Here is a 16,906-nt window from a genome sequence, read left to right as displayed (position 1 = left end):
GTTTTCCTCTTGTGTCTGTATTTCTCCTTGGCAATAATAGTCTTGCTTGTAACTAAGCATCCACTGACTTTCTGTCTTTAGGATGAACATACACTTCGTCATTTACCCATTTGTTAACTTCTTAAATTCTTTTAGCAGAAACTGAAAATAAGAGCACGTTTCCAGCAAGGTTCCTACCAAAAATGCTGACCAAATATAGCTCAAAATGGTACTGCTTTTATAGAAATACTAAGACAGTAAGGGTCCAAAAACGTAAGATAGTTGTTTAGTAGTACGTAAGTACCTGAAAACAAAAAGGCTGTTTGGTATTTCCAGGCTTCTCCCCCTTATCAGCCTGATTTGGTGGTTTGGTACTGTGGGGGACCCAAGGAGTTTAGGCCATTGATCATTTCCAGTCAAGGTGCAACCCCTTTGGCAGTACTGTGAATTAGGAGACTCTTGCTGTACCTGTGCTGAAGTCATCCCTCTGAGATGTCACGTTTTCTGCTGTGACCCAAAGGAAAGCTACTGGGAGCAATAGAATGTTTAGTGATACATTTGCATCATCTCAAAGCATCTTTGCCATTTTGTGCTCTCTGTTTTAAAGAAACAGATGCACCCATAAGTGTAATAGTCTAGCAGAGTGTGATGTGGTTTTATGTGCTCTACATTATCTAATGTACAATCAGAGCTTGTGATACAGAGGTAAAACAATCCACATTAAAATTATTGCAAAACAGATTCTGGATGTACGTTTTCCTCCCTTTTTCTTTTTTTCTTGTTTGTGAGTTTTTTTAGACAGCACAGTATGACTGGAGCAACTTAGTTCTTTTTGAATAGATTTAAAGTACTTCTTCCTATGAATCATGGATAAGGGAAACTACAGAATTTATTAGATGTAAAAGGTAAAAGCCTGTTGATGAGAGGGATCATTCCAACTTGGATCACGTTAGGAGAATGGATATTGACCTTCATTAATACTTCCCTCATTTTTTTTCTTCCAATTGAGTATAAGTTTTTGGGCTTGGGTTTGGGGCTTGGGTTGTGGGGTTTTTTCCCCTCACTGGATGGATAATTTACTTTCTCTGCTTGAAGAAATCCATTGATCAATTTAGTTTCACTTTGTTCCACTTGATTCTGGCCCCTTTATTTGGTGATAACTATGATTTAAATTCTTTTTACTTTGCCACCATGAGAAGAAATAATTTCAAAAAACAGATTCTGCATGTTTTTATTGATTTTCAGAACTAGCAAGGATAAATGCAACATTAGAAAAATCCCTCCTCTATATACATATGAAACAGAGGGGGAAATTAAATTGCCTACTCTTGAATTTTTGCTGGAGATGTAGGATAAATTAAACTTCAACTTAAATTCCATACCCAGAACAAGCAGGTAAATTTTTGGATTTTAAGCAAACTTGAAATTATTTTCTACTTCAAAATAAAGCCCCACTTAATTTCAGGAGAAAGATACTTTGTTACTTTTTAGAGGGGATACTAAGTGCTGTTTAACCCTTATCTTACATTATAGAAAAATCTAAGGCATATTTTAAAACAAAAACTAGATGTTTCAATTTGAAAACAAAACCCTAATTTTTTACTTTAATTTTAAAAAATAATCATCCCATCAAAGCAGGTTGTAATACACTCAGTTTTTTTTTTATTTTTCTGATTTCTTTTGAATGTCTGTAATAGCTGATGAACAGAACTACAGCAGAGATTTGGTTTTGTTTTTCACCATCCATTTATAAGATAAAGGTTGAAGATACTTCAAATTTCCACGTGAAGATCTTAGGGAGGACAAGGCAATACTCAAAAGACATAAGGTTTGCTTATTCCTTAAATATTTAGCTGGTAATTTCTATCCTGTGTTCCAAAACAAGGCTGTAAATAATAGACCTGTTCTTTACCATGAGCATTCTTTAGTCGGGACAATCATATCACCAACCTTATCAAAATGAGCAACTTTTTTCGTCCTTTTTTCCCAGGTTTACCACATTTTCAAGAACAAAATGATTTAAAGGGATTGCTAGAAAGTCTTCATCAAAATATCCAGGCCAAAAAGAGAAAGAATGTAGAAATCATGTGGCTGGCTGCAACGGTGAGCTCTCTTGTTTCAAAGAAATTGATGAACTAACCATAAACTCATTTTCATAAGCTTGCTGACTTTGTAACTGCAATGGATTTTAAGGAAATGACTGGAAAACTCACTGGTTAAAGGAGGCAGATGTGCTGTAATAGTTTTTTGCAGACAATTTCTTTTTCCCACTTTTTAAACTGGTAGAACCTGCTAGAATTTGAGTGATTTGTTTGATATCCATTCTTTGATAATATAAAATTACTCAAAATAATTTTTTAGTGTCCTTGAGGTATGATGTGGGACACGATTGCTTGGTTCCCTTACTTTAACTTTCTGAAATGTGTATTTCTGGTCCTAGTGATCTACACACTGTTATTCTATATTCCATTTATTTATTGAAAAAGATGTAAGAAGAAAACTTTGTCAGTGCAGTAGCTGTGCAATATCACTTTTTTATTGCAGTGGAAGTACAAGATTCCACATATGAGCCCATCACTCATCCAGAATAATTACCTGGGATTTTTTTACTTTATTTTATAAATGATTTTTTAATATTTTAAAATTTTTTTAGGACTCATTCACATCGAATAGCCCCAATGAATCGGGGGCTTCCAAAGATACTAGTGCAAAGAGAATTAATCTCTTCAATGAAACAGTTCTTTCACATAATTATTTAAGCAGATTATCATATAGTACTTGTTTTAAATCCCAGTGCAACTGTTCAAATTTTTAAACAGATTTAACTTTTAAAATTTTCAATTATATGATGGAAGAAACACTCATAGGTTCTCCTTCACTATCCTGTACCTCTTTGGATTCTAAGTAAGATTCCCTTAATTGGTTCCCTAAATTAAACTTTTGAGATTGTCCTCACCATGGTATCACAAAGAACTTAAAGGCTCTAAGTATTTTCTGATTTTTATAGAATTTAATAGTATTTATTGTTTAATAGAATTTCTAAGAATGCAATTAGCATTAGATGAAGAAACACTTATTTGCTGGACTGACACTGGTCATGTTTCAGTTCATGTTCCAGTTCATCCTGCGAGCTCTCCCATGATAGCCAATGCGGGAAGTTTCTTTTTGTGATTCCTGCTGTAGTTTATTGCCTTGCTGCATTCTCACAAACATTTTGAGGTTTTGTACCATTACAGCTGTGATTCCCCAGGGATAGGTGTAAGCAAAGTATTACCTTTTCTCAGGACAGGTTATATCTGGGAAATGGTAGATTTGGGCACAGAAGCTCTCCTTCAATTTTTCTTTTTCTAGTAAAATATCATTTGAAACAATAGTATAAACTAATGGAATGATACAACCACAGATTGATTCCTAAGAGGAGGAATCATCCTCCAAAATGTCATGTTTCCTTTATGTGTTATAACTTTTTCAAAGTATAAGTGAAAGTAGACAATCCATGGCAGCAATTTGTTAAACTTTATTAATTGTGAGCCATACATTGAACAGTTCACCTGTTGAAAATAAAAACTATGTAAGTTAGATGTGTCTGACTCCATACCTTCACAAGAAGTTAGTCTGCTACATTCATGTTTGTGAGTTAAGACTCACCATATCTTCATTCATCAGATATTCAGACAATTTAGCTTTCATTGAACAGGGCAGCTGCTGCATTCAGTGAGGAAACGGTGAAGGAACTGTTTCTTTTATAGTTATGAAAGTCCCATGTCAAATTCAGGAATTCAGTGTACTGGTACTAACTTCCAGAAGATGTTTTCTTCTTGAGAAGTGCTGTAGCTGTCTGGAAGCCCTCGCTGGGCTTGCAGAGCTGTAGGGCTGCGCAGCCTGGTAGGAAGGAAGGGCTGACCTGTGGGGCCTGCCCGTGTTTCAGATTTGCCGCAAGCTGAACGGAGTGCGCTTCACCTGCTGCAAGAGTGCCAAAGACAGGACATCCATGTCAGTGACGCTGGAGCAGTGCTCCATCCTGAGGGACGAGCACCAGCTGCACAAAGACTTCTTCATCCGGGCGCTGGATTGCATGAGGAGGTACGTGGTGCTCCATGGAACTCTGAGCCAGGCCAGGGCTGCCAGCGAACAGGGCCTGAGGGTGGTTCTGAGGGCCCAGCAGAGCCTGAGGCAGGTTCTGAGTGCCCAGCAGAGCCCAGGGCCACGGGCACACAGGGTCTGAGGGTGGTTCTGAGTGCCCAGCAGAGCCTGAGGCTGGTTCTGAGTGCCCAGCAGAGCCCAGGGCCACGGGCACACAGGGTCTGAGGCTGGTTCTGAGTGCCCAGCAGAGCCCAGGCTGGTGCTGAGTGCCCAGCAGAGCCCAGGGCCACGGGCACACAGGGTCTGAGGCTGGTTCTGAGGGCCCCGCAGAGCCCAGGCCTGCCTGCACAGGGTCTGAGGCTGGTTCTGAGTGCCTAGCAGAGCCCAGGCTGGTGCTGAGTGCCCAGCAGAGCCCAGGGCCACGGGCACACAGGGTCTGAGGCTGGTTCTGAGTGCCCAGCAGAGCCCAGGCTGGTGCTGAGTGCCCAGCAGAGCCCAGGCTGGTTCTGAGTGCCCAGGGCCATGGGCACACAGGGTCTGAGGCTGGTTCTGAGTGCCCAGCAGAGCCCAGACTGGTGCTGAGTGCCCAGCAGAGCCCAGGGCCACGGGCACACAGGGTCTGAGGCTGGTTCTGAGTGCCCAGCAGAGCCCAGGCTGGTGCTGAGTGCCCAGCAGAGCCCAGGCTGGTTCTGAGTGCCCAGGGCCACGGGCACACAGGGTCTGAGGCTGGTTCTGAGTGCCCAGCAGAGCCCAGGCTGGTGCTGAGTGCCCAGCAGAGCCCAGGGCCACGGGCACACAGGGTCTGAGGCTGGTTCTGAGGGCCCAGCAGAGCCCAGGCTGGTGCTGAGTGCCCAGCAGAGCCCAGGCTGGTTCTGAGTGCCCAGGGCCACGGGCACACAGGGTCTGAGGCTGGTTCTGAGTGCCCAGCAGAGCCCAGACTGGTGCTGAGTGCCCAGCAGAGCCCAGGGCCACGGGCACACAGGGTCTGAGGCTGGTTCTGAGGGCCCAGCAGAGCCCAGGCTGGTGCTGAGTGCCCAGCAGAGCCCAGGCTGGTTCTGAGTGCCCAGGGCCACGGGCACACAGGGTCTGAGGCTGGTTCTGAGTGCCCAGCAGAGCCCAGACTGGTGCTGAGTGCCCAGCAGAGCCCAGGGCCACGGGCACACAGGGTCTGAGGCTGGTTCTGAGGGCCCAGCAGAGCCCAGGCCTGCCTGCACAGGGTCTGAGGCTGGTTCTGAGTGCCCAGCAGAGCCCAGGCTGGTTCTGAGTGCCCAGCAGAGCCCAGGCCTGCCTGCACAGGGTCTGAGGCTGGTTCTGAGTGCCCAGCAGAGCCCAGGCCTGCCTGCACAGGGTCTGAGGCTGGTTCTGAGTGCCCAGCAGAGCCCAGGCCTGCCTGCACAGGGTCTGAGGCTGGTTCTGAGTGCCCAGCAGAGCCCAGGCCTGCCTGAGCAGCAGCCTGACTGCTGCTGGGTCACCTCAGGGCAGGCTCTTTGCAGCGGTGTGTTTTATCTGTCATTAACAGTTTGTGAGACAGATATGTGAAATCTTGCAAGGGTCAGCTCACCGAGTGTAGAATATGAGCAGTAGTCTGAGCAGCAGTTGCTTTTAAAAAAAGTTATCTTTCAATTTTGAGGGTATTTTAAAAACCATTTGCGCAGTCATTAAATTTTTTGTTCGACATCTACACAAACACTGAGAAAGCAAAAGAAAAATTTGTTACGCATGGCAATTCTTACTAGTCATGTTATTGAAAAGAAACATCCAAGTAGGTTTGGACTGGTGGTGTTTGCCACTAATACCTGATGAAATCTTTACTGCGCTTTAGAAGAAGTGAATTAAAACATGTTTTATTCTAAATTGCAACTATGCAGAAATTGAGGCTGATATTATCAGGAATGTGTAATTAAAAGATGTAAAGATTTTTCATTACCTGAGTCTTTGATGAATAAAAAAACCTTCTTGAGCAAACAAATGTCAATCATAAAATTAATCCACATGCTAGATTATCTAAAGAAACTTTCATCATTGGTTTTAATGAGCTTAATCATATAGTTTTAATCATATAGTTACAGTTCTAATCACATTGTCAAGAGGAGTTTTAAAATGTGTATCCCCGACACTAGAATAACATATAACAAAGGTCACTGCAAAACTAATAGAAAATATTTTGGTCAGCCTGCAAAGAAGTAACTGAATCATATCTTGGACTTTTCTTAAACACAAATTGTTTGTATGGTGGCTTTATAAAGATCCTAATAAGTAAACAAGCATGTTTACGGTCTGTAATGGGTAATTCTGGACCTTCATATTTATTATTGCCAGAATAGGTGCTTAATGTGTAGACTAATACTGTAGGTTTGCCCACATAAACCCTTTGTCCTTTGGCAAAGATAGCTGCTCTGAAGAGAAAAGGTAATTTTATAAAGAGTAAATGAGCTGAGATGGCTTAGCTGTAGGTTTAGTTGACAAGTGCTACTAATGCAGTGAGATGTGGTGTGTTGAACTGAGCTGTATTGTTTTGGATGTATTGCACCTTGCATAAATCCCTCAGTCTCTGTAGTGATTCAGTGAGTGAATGAGTTTTGTGCAGTCTTTCATAACTACATATTTTATCATTAATGAATTCTGAGTTTTCTGTGTTAAATGTTGTTTTTTGGCATTTCAAATGCTTTTTTTTTTTTTTTCTGGTATGTCTCCAATAAATACAAAAGTATGTAAACTACAGTAAGTTACCAGACAGGAAAATAATTTAATTACATAAAATCGCCATAATGTTAGAATAGCTTTGAGTAGAGTAGGAGATTGGAAAATTTTCACAGACATAAATATAATTTTAAAAAACCTGAACTTGTTAGTAAAAAAATGTAGTAGGTTTTTGTAGATCAAAATATAAATGGTTTTGAGTGGGTTTATGTCATGTGAGTGATTTGAAAGTTGAGAAGATTAACACATTAGTTATATTTGCAGGCAACAGTAATTTGAAGTCACAGAAGAATGTTGTAAAGGCAAAAAAATCAGAATAATACTTAAAAATTAAACAAGCAAATGGGTATATGAGGTTGAAGCACCATTACAAAAATGTAAAATCTATCAGTTATGCTGTACTTTCAAACAGACAAAAGCTTTATCCTGCTCTTGCCCTGTATATGAATTTCAGAACTGAATTAAAGTAGGTGAAAAATGAGTTACTTTGACTTGGGTAATAGGATTGTCTGAGGACTAAAGCAAAGGCTTTGCAGTAGTGGCAGTAGCATACAAAATAATTTGCACCATCAGGATAGTAAAGAAATAAATCTTCTAACTATGCTGGTTGCTATCAGTCTAACACAATACTAGAGGTTTAAAAATAAAATACAAAAAAAACCCAGCCAAATTCCTCTTTTTCCCTCCCGAATTCAAAATTTTCACGTCTAAGAAGAGAACCTATTTTCCTTCAAGGGCAGACAGAGAAAAACTATTTGCCATTTAATTTGCAATTTTAGCAGTTTTTTTCCCAATGAATCTTCTCTAGATCACTTTGTTAAAGTTTGTCAATCAAATCCCTTTGTGCTGATTGCCACAAATTGCTTTTAAGCCTTTCAGAAGAACAAGTAGACATGAAAAATTCAGTTTTACCATCTAGAATCCTAACAGTTTGGGTTGACCTTTGAAAGGCTTCTTTTAAGAGTTAACAGTGGGAGGTAGAGACTGCTGTGAAACTAAGTGAACTGTAGAAGTAAATGGTGATTCAAAAGCAGACTTTATTGGAAATGCCATAATTTTGAGATATGAAAATTATAAAGGTGCCTGTGTAGCCATTAGACTTTTTCTTTGTCTGCCAGTGGTGACAGAGCTTTTGCAGTGGAAAAAGGAAGCATGCGTTTACAGGTTCATGCTTCCTTGCCACCAGCAGCTTGGAGATGCTGCCCTCCTGTGTGCTGCTGCTTTTCAGCTTCTTCAGGGTGCCCAGAATTTTGAGCAATCCAGAAGTGATTCCCAAAGTTTCAGCGTATTTGCCTTGGTGTACATTGCATAACTCTGTTTTGGAAAATACTGCCTGTAGCTGTTCTTTTAATGACTTAGTTTGTAAGTGGAATTGTTGTCGTTTAGTGATAAACTCTACAATGTTTGTTGCTTCTTTATAAAAAAAGGCTGTACAAGAATGCTTCTATTAGTTCTTCCTTTCACTTATGAAAAATGTGGAAAATGAAGCAATGATGGCAATGCACACTTTCTCATTTACAATATGTAATAGATGGCTTTGTCCTCAGTCATAAGTCGGGCCATTATGATGCTGCAATTGATGTGTACCTGGAGCAGCCATTCTATAAATAATTCCACATATTATAATTTCCTTGATATAGGTTTGTGACTTCCATTGATCTTAGTGACAGGCATAGTTCAGAATGAGGAAAATCAATATATCATCCCCTCTGTATCAAGTGCTTGTAATTCACATCGTATTAAAACCCTGTTTATAATGTCTCTGCCACTTCCAAGTCTCTTTTTGCAGGCATCAATATTCTTATTTTTCCCTTCACCCATACCTGAATGTTTCCTATCATTCAGTGTTAAGTCTATTCCAAGAGACAGAGAGGCACAAAACTGGTTTACCTGAGTTCATTGCAGTATCTGTCACATGGTTCTATTTTTTTGGTCTTTAGAGCTGACTGCTGTTAAGGGAGGATGGACTGGTGGGCAATGCATAATGAAGTAGCTCTGTAAAAAAAAATAGATTTTTTTCCCTTTTTAAAATTTATTTCTTTTCTGACTCTATTTAGCTTTATTGTTTCAGTGACAGGATCCCTTTTGGAGGCTGTGGGTCATGAATAACCTCAGGATCTCCTGTCATTGGGCATGTTTCCAATAAAGCCTCAAAGCAGTAACAAAGGCCATGACAAATCCACTGTCTATGGTGAATCCTCCATGCTGTCAGCCTTATCATCGTTCTGAGCTGGGCACAACACCTGTCACGTGTTTCTGACATTGAATACAAAATTTGACTCAGTGTGGCACACACTGTTTCCACTTGAAACGGTTAAGGATATTTCAGGGTGTCTTAGATAAAGTGCCTATCAAAAATCTCCCTGAAGCACGAGTTCAAAGAATGAATGATCTGGACAACAAGTATTGGGCTTTTGATGAGCCAATTATAAAGAAAATATCTCCTTTTTTAAAGAGCTGTTTGAGGACATTAAAAATGAGTGAGTTGAGGAGGAGGAATATCTGACCTCCACCACCTTTTCTTTTTTCTTTTAAAAGTATAAGCACAGTGCAAACAAAACTTTCGAAAGGCAAGCCTGACTTCCAGTATAGATTTTTACATCATTCTATGGCTCTTTAGAAACTTAACATCTCTATTTGGAGGTGGAAGCTGTAGATGATTTGCATCACCTGATGTGCTGATAGGAGCCCGGGCATTAAGTAACGGTAAGGTCCAGTTTTGGTGCTTTGAACTGCCATCCATCTTGTTTTCTAAAAGTTAATTCACCTGTTGTGATTAGACAAAGCTAGCATGCAAGTAGTTAGATTATTGTAAAATATTGTTTGGTGTTCACTTTTGAGGTTTTTCTAGTTGCTTATGGAAAACTTCATTAATTTTCTCATTCATCTAGTGCTTTATTGCTTATTAAGAGCTTCCATGAAAAACTCGGTCTTAGCAGAAATCAACAACCAGATGTTTATAATCACCAGACTGAGTAATACCAGGTTTCTTCCTGTTATATTTCACTTTGATTAAGATTTCCTGGAAGAGTGTGTGGGAAAAGTCCTGTATGCATGTTCATTAGCTATTGAAAATCCAGTTCCTACAGCTGAATTACCATGGCTTTGGCCATGTTCAGCTAAATCTCAGGAAGAACAACACTGCCAAGTCTAAAATGTAGATAAGAAAGAAGCAGGAAATGAGAGTAAGAGGGCAGTAGTAGCATACAACAGCGAGTTAAAGCTATCAAACATGAAATTTCTTCTAGAAGTTACTGGCCTCTAAACCAGTGTTCTTCTCAGAGTGATATAACTTGGACAGGGAGGGCTCATAACTTCCTGTCTGCAGTCCCAGCAACCTACAGACTGTCCAAAGGTGGGAGGGGGCACACAAGGATGAAGCAACCAGCTGCTCTTCCAGACAAGGTGGTTTTGTGATAGCAGATCCTGCATTCCTTCAGGAGAAAGGTGACGGAGTGTCAGGCTATAGCTCTGGCTGCCTTGTAAAGGAAGCAGCTAAATACATTTCTAGGTTTATCTTTCCTCTCATTTTAGACTCCCTTGATCCCTTCATAAACTTAGTTTCCTATTGTAGGAATGCTCTCTGGCTCAGATAATCATCTTTTCTTGTCCAGCAGCCTGGTTTCAGGTTTTTTTTCCCTGAGTCCCATCCTTTGGGATGGAACACTGGCTCAGGGCCAGCCACCATCTCTGGGGGCTAGCCTAGTGCTTAAGATGTACATGACATGAGAGAATTCAGCATTCAATCTCCACATTATCTTTTTCCATTTTTTATTATGATGCATTCATAAGGTGACCAGGCACATTCTGTTATACAATTGTGCTTTCAAATAATTAGGGTCCTATTCAGCTTCAGACACTGGATCTGAATTTTTCTATCTCAGGTTCTTTAGGGAAGGAATCTAAAATCATATTGGATACCAAAATAAAAGGAGAGATGTAATTGTGTGTCATCATCAGCCCCCGTATTTTATAACCATAATTTGAGGAACTGTCTTTGATGTATGGGGGTTTTCTCCCTTCAGCCTGCTGCTTTTTCTTTTTCCAATGAGCATTTCCCTGTTTCTTACTCTCTTGCAGTAACATCTTAGTGTGTGGTATTTTTATAGAAACTCTTCTGACAGTGGCTTTTCTCAGCTTAGTTTTAGCAGTAGTTTCTACTTGTTGCTTTCTGTGGCAGCTCTGGTTTGGTGAGTGACATTTTGTAAGCGTGTCCTTACCATTACAGCAGCCACTGGTGACCTTTCACTGGAATCCCTGGCAGCAACAAGTTGTTTCTCAGTATTAACCTGCAATACAAGTCCTGGTAGCTGTTTGCAGGGCAGTGACCAGAGGAGTTTCCATTTGGATCATTATGTACCTATTATGTATTTCCTACTTTCATGATGTTGTCTGCAGTCAGCTGGAACTAAACCCAGGAATGGAGACAGCAGTATTATATTGCTATCCTATTCTCTAGATCATCCAGAGATAAAGCTGGGAGATAGTTTGGGGAATTTGCATTCTTAGTAGTGGAGGTCTCTGCTATAATTTGTATGAATAGAAAGCACATGTTTGTAAGGAAGTTAATGCAAAGGAAATGTTGGAGTCCTGCCAAAGTGCACAGCCCGCTCCACAGCTGACTCCTAATGATAGAACAGTTAAAGTAGTTTCTGCAGCCCTGGGACTTAGTGGTGCTGCAGTTGTCCTGTGGGTCTAACCAAACCCCTAATGCCACAATCCCTGGGCACTGGTTTGGCTGTGCATCTGCAGTGCTGTTCCCGTGCCCTGGTCTGGGTTTACTTCCCTGCCAGCCTGTCTCCTCTCCCCAGCCTGCAAGTTGCCATGTGTGTGTTGTCTTCCAGCAGTGGGAAAAGCCCTTGGCTTTTCTGCTCTGTTGGAGATGCTCCTAATGCCCCAGGAAGGTGCCAGAGCGCGTTTCTGCCTCTGCAGAGTCTTGTGATTCCAGACAAGGCTTAGCCAAGATCTACAGTCCCTTAGACCACGGAGATCAGCGCGTGGGAAGGGAATCACTGCTCCCTCTCTCTTCTGTTAAGGGATGACATCCTTTGGTATGTGAACCAGCCTCTTTTGTTAGGTTGCCTCTTGCTGAGGGAGACAATGCCTCTGTGTGTGCTGCTCAGGAACTTCACTTACTGCTCCGTGAAATTGTTGTGTAGTACATAGATAAGAAACCTTCCTTTCTGTCCCTCTCATTCATCCTATGGGTTTTCTGATGTATCATCAGCTTTAATTTCATGCTACAGCCTCCCCTTGGCTGCACGTCTCCTTACCCTTGTGGGAACACTGTAATGTGTGAGCCTTCTTATCCCACATTTCAGTTTAGCTGAACTCAGTCCTTGTGCCCAAAGAGGATATGTACACATTGCTGTTCCTTCCCCTCACACCGAGAGCTAGCATGTGCCCTTTGCTTTCTAGAGAAAGACAGGCTAAAAAGGCATCATATTATCTGCAATAGATCACTGAGATACACCTGACTTTAAAAAATATATATATTTACTCTTCAGCCCCTCTCCACTCAGCATTTTTCAGATTTGAGGAACTTGTTTAGATTACTGAAACATTGAAAAGACTGAGGTGCAATCTGATCACACAGTCATGTATTTTATAAAACCCCGTTGTAGGATCATCTGGTTAATAGTTTGTGTCCTGGGTGAACTGAAAATCTGATGAAAATACATAATTCCTGTCAAAATAGTGTTGGCTTTTATATTTGATTTGCAACCATCGTTCCAAAGTTGGTGGTTTTTTAATTTAAATTCCTTTATAATTCTTTCATAACTGTTGATAGCAGAGCATCTACAGAATACAAAGTAATCAGCTCAGAAAGGTTTGCAGCTTCCAACAAACTGCCTTGTGGTGTGTAGTAAGTAAAATATGTGAGGGTCCAGAGTAGTTTGTTGTGGAGTGTTTTTCACATGGTTTTGGTTTGGTTTCTTTAGGGTTTTAGCTCATGGTGTTTAACCAAGACTGGCATGGTCTCTGTTCTAAGTTTATTTCTCCTAAATGGTTGTTACATTGAAAGCCTCAGGAAAGCAAATGAAAATGGGTAAACTGGCACTGTGGCAGAGGCATTATTGGCTGGTTTTGAAGTGATCAAAGTAGCATCAGGCAGAGGCAAGCAGCTACAACAATATCTCATTCTCAAAGATCCATTAAATTATTCTTAAAATCCACAAGAGACTGCTTTGATAATATTGGCTATAACTGGTTTGAGTATTTATTCCACTTGCACTTTTTAAAGTCAAATGTTTTTTGATTTAAAAAGCTTATAATTGACAACCAAAGGGCAAGAGAAAGAAATGCTCTTGGATCTCTTTCAATTTTAAAGTGGGAGAAAACTAGTACAGAGGTGCCAAGTCCTTTATGACATCATAGTCCTTCCTTTGTTTGAAATTTCATTTGAATCTACTTTTTCTTTAAAAGGGCCTCTTCTCATAGACTGTTTTGCTTTAAATAAGAGTCCTGTTGCTGTACTTGAGTGTGCAATAGCAAAGCTTGTAAATAATGTTCATTACCTTACTGACATTCACTTTTCTGCATAGTACTAATTCTGTTTTCACACTCCTTCTTGCTACTTGGGTTCATGCTGACATAGCAAATGCAGCAATGCTGGCTGCACAATTCAAGGCTCTCTGCCTTCTGGACACTGCTGAACTGGTGTTTAAGCTTTTGAGTGCTGATGGATAATCTTCCCTCAACATCATCCTGAATAAAATCCTCTCTGGCTTTCCTGCTGTGTGGTAGCCTCAGGGAGAAGGCTGCTCCCTATGTCACCTTTCTCTGTAAAAATTTGCTATCACAGTGATATTATCAGCAAATTTGTAGATAACCACATTAAAGTTAGTTTGACGTTCATTTGCCGTGTGAAGACGCTTTTTGAATTTATTTTTCAAGTAATTTGGCACATATCAGACGACTATGATGCTGTTTATTTTCTCTCCTGTGCCGTGCAAGGAGCCCAAGATGTGCTGCCAGATTTATTATCTTCATGTGATGATCTTTGTTTGTAAATGAAAATTTTGGTGGGATAGAAGCTCTAGGAAAATGTAGGCATTTCATACAATGTGATCAAGCTCTTGTTCTTGGTTTTCAGAGAAACTTGAGTGCAGTAACATTTTTCAAATCAGACACATTTTCTTACTTTTACACCAAGGGTATTCACTGGCAAGACAATGCTGGGTACAGTAGTGTAGAAAAGTATTTGTAGGCTTAGCAGACTATTTAAAAATCTTTTTGTGACAGATGTATCTCAAATTTTATATTTTCTATCCTAAAGGCAATCGTTCTTCCTGCTGTCACAAAGCATCTTCTTTGGTGCAGCACAATAGGGATTAAAAAAACCTCATTTCAGTCTTAACTTAATTCCAATCTGAAAAACTTGCAATGAGGTGGTAATGAACTTGAACTTAGTACAGATTACCTCCTGCATGCTTACACAGATGTTCAAACACAAGACAGATATTTTTGAGACATAGTTCTCTTCTGAGAGTGTTTCTCTCTTGAGCAGATTAAACCCTGACATTTTCTGCTTTGCTTGTTGTTGCAGCGAATACGGTAACACCGTTTGGAGTTCACCTCCTAGGTTTGAATTAGGTCTACATAAATTCATACCCAGAAGAAGTATGGCTCATGATTATCAGGATGAGATCCTTGTAGCAAATAATAGGTTGTTGAGATGAAGAGGCTGATCCTCTGATCAGACCAATCAAAGCCATTTGGAAAGCAAAACTCTATGCTAATGTGTAACCCGATGGAATAATGTGTCCACACTGGGCTAGGAAAAGTCTAAAAGCCTTTCTTCAGACAGGACCTACACCTGGTACTACTGTGGGCTGCTTTATGCAAATACTACAGCTTCGTTATTATTGCACCACAAAATGCATTAGGCATCCAATTTCCTTTGTAAATGAAGCAATACATTACTTCAATAGCTACTTTTGAAGCTTTCTGCAACTTAAACCACAGATGTTAAAACTATTGGAATTAAATGAACCCCCTCTGAATTGTAATCCTTGAATAAACTAGAAGGGGTTTTTTAATTATAAGTTTTATTAAATTAAAAATATACTACAATGGAGTGGAAAAAGTCAAATGATCTTATATGGCAAAAATAAAAACTTGAAGCTCGCTATCCATACTCCATTGGGTATGGAATGCCAAAAGAGAAATAATACATTTCATCTTGTTGCAAAGCCTAATGTTCTGTACCACATCATAATGTAGCCCAAACCTGACAATTCCTGGCTCATAAATCTCTTGGTTTTTCTTTTATTTACACTACAGACAAAAATCAAGTCTGTCCTTCAAAAGTACTCTGTCGTCAAGTGAGCTTGAAAGTTTATGTTGTTATCCATCATGTTTGACTATGTTTATGGTGCTGGAGATAAAATCTAGGCTTGTGAGCTTCATATTTTAGGGGATACAGTGGCAGTGCAAGTATGGACTGGAGATTATGAAGCTCTTTGAAGATGAGAGGGAAAAAACATTTGGGCGATTGGCATTGGAGAAGTTATTTCCAAAGACCACTGAATTCAGTGCAACACTTATAATCAAGCTATTTCTATCATAAAACTTTAGATAGCTATTGTATCCCAGCTAAGGACTCAGGTTCCCAATACTGTCCTGGGGAGGATGGTTAGTAGCCTGATTTAGGGGCCCTGAATCATCCTGGGGATGCTCTGTAGAACTAGAGGAAGCCTGGGCTGTTAAATTTGGCACCCAAAGACTTGCCACTCATGGTTAGGGAATGTTGCCTTTTAAAGGAGTTGGATCAGGTCTCAGAAGTGTATTCTGTAGTTGTCATGGTAAATACCTGAAGGTGAAATAAAGGTATGAGGGCAAAACTTAGCTTGAGGAAAATTTTGCTGACATCAGAACCTGATGGGCTTTTAAACATATGCTTGTCACTAGACACTAATTTATTTATTATCATGAGGTCAAGGAAGCCAGGAGTTATTAGAAAGAAGAAATGGGTAAGAAACGAAATGTGTACTGTTAAGTTACTCTTTAAACTTTAGCTGCTACAAGATAGAGGCTGCTTGTTTGCTCAATTCATATGATAACTACTGCATGCTTTGCAATAAGGGTAGAAGTCCACTTTGGTTACTTTCCTTGTTTACATAGAGAGCAGTAGCCATCAAGTGATGTAGTTATAGTGCCCTTATGCTAAATTCTTGTTTATTTTCATAGAAAAACTTTATTTGATAACTCTTCCAGACAAAGTTACTTTAGCTTGCATAACTTCAGCAACATTACAAATTCTGCAGATATTTAGCCATTTTGAGTAGATACATGTGCAGAAGTTATACTTCTATACTGAAGAACACTTTTTCAGTATTTCGTTAGATGTTGCTCTAGTTTTTCTACCATTGTGATTTGATGTGTTTATTTTTGAAAAAGAACTTATAATCAGTGTTCCTTAATAAAAATATGCAGCTAATAATTTGAATGAATGGGAGGGTGAGGAAGCTTTCTAAATAAAGTATGTCCTGTTTATGGAAGCAAGTGTTTGGTAGAGAGCTCTTTCCTTGCCCTCAGGTTGTCTGTTGCTTCTTCGGTTGTTGAATTCCTCTGCACTCGAGAGAACATTATTGGTCAAATCTAAACCCATTACTTTTCCATTGAAATTTCCATTATCTGTGAGCAATTCCATCTTGGGGAGGATTATAATATTTCTCATATTCTGTAGTGTTCTGCATGTGCTTCATTACTGTGCACCATACATGGGAAAATGTCATTTATTATTTCATACATCAAAATACTCTGTCTGCATTGATGAGCCTTCTTGTCTGACAAGTGCAGCTGCTGGCCTGCACTCACATACCTTTAGCTTTATTTGAATCTCATATCTGCCATCATTAGCTATTCATGCAAGCAGGAAAAGCAAAGGAAATAGTTCAAGGAATTCAGAGTGCTTGCTTTAACCAATTCCAGTGTTCTAAGAGAGTAGCAAGGATATTATGAACAACAAAGAGAGCACAAGCCCTGTCCCATGTGTACATTAATGAGATAACAAGAGATGCCTGTAGCTCTGCAAAGATAATTTTTTTAAAATTGCTTTTGCTGTTTAATTGCAGCTTTTGTGTTTTATAGATTTTATTTAAGCTATCAGTAGCTGTACATTAATAGTGCATTTAACACA

General features: G+C 39.9%; 1 protein-coding gene across 1 annotated transcript in view; it reads left to right on the top strand.

Annotated features, from left to right (window-relative positions):
- Positions 1 to 16,906, top strand: part of LOC128950064 (inositol polyphosphate 4-phosphatase type II-like) — an 82,002-nt gene that overhangs the window by 53,388 nt on the left and 11,708 nt on the right. The window contains exons 13-14 of the mRNA XM_054294942.1: positions 1,970 to 2,082; positions 3,908 to 4,062. Of these exons, the coding sequence (XP_054150917.1) occupies positions 1,970 to 2,082; positions 3,908 to 4,062 (268 nt within the window). The remainder of the gene's footprint in view (positions 1 to 1,969; positions 2,083 to 3,907; positions 4,063 to 16,906) is intronic.

Source organism: Melozone crissalis, unplaced genomic scaffold (assembly GCF_028551555.1).
Source record: "Melozone crissalis strain CALT ecotype California unplaced genomic scaffold, PUWL_Pcris_2 ptg000391l_1, whole genome shotgun sequence".
NCBI lineage: Eukaryota > Metazoa > Chordata > Aves > Passeriformes > Passerellidae > Melozone > Melozone crissalis.
The sequence above is the reverse complement of the archived record's forward strand: the minus strand, read 5'-3'. Positions and strand labels throughout refer to the sequence as shown.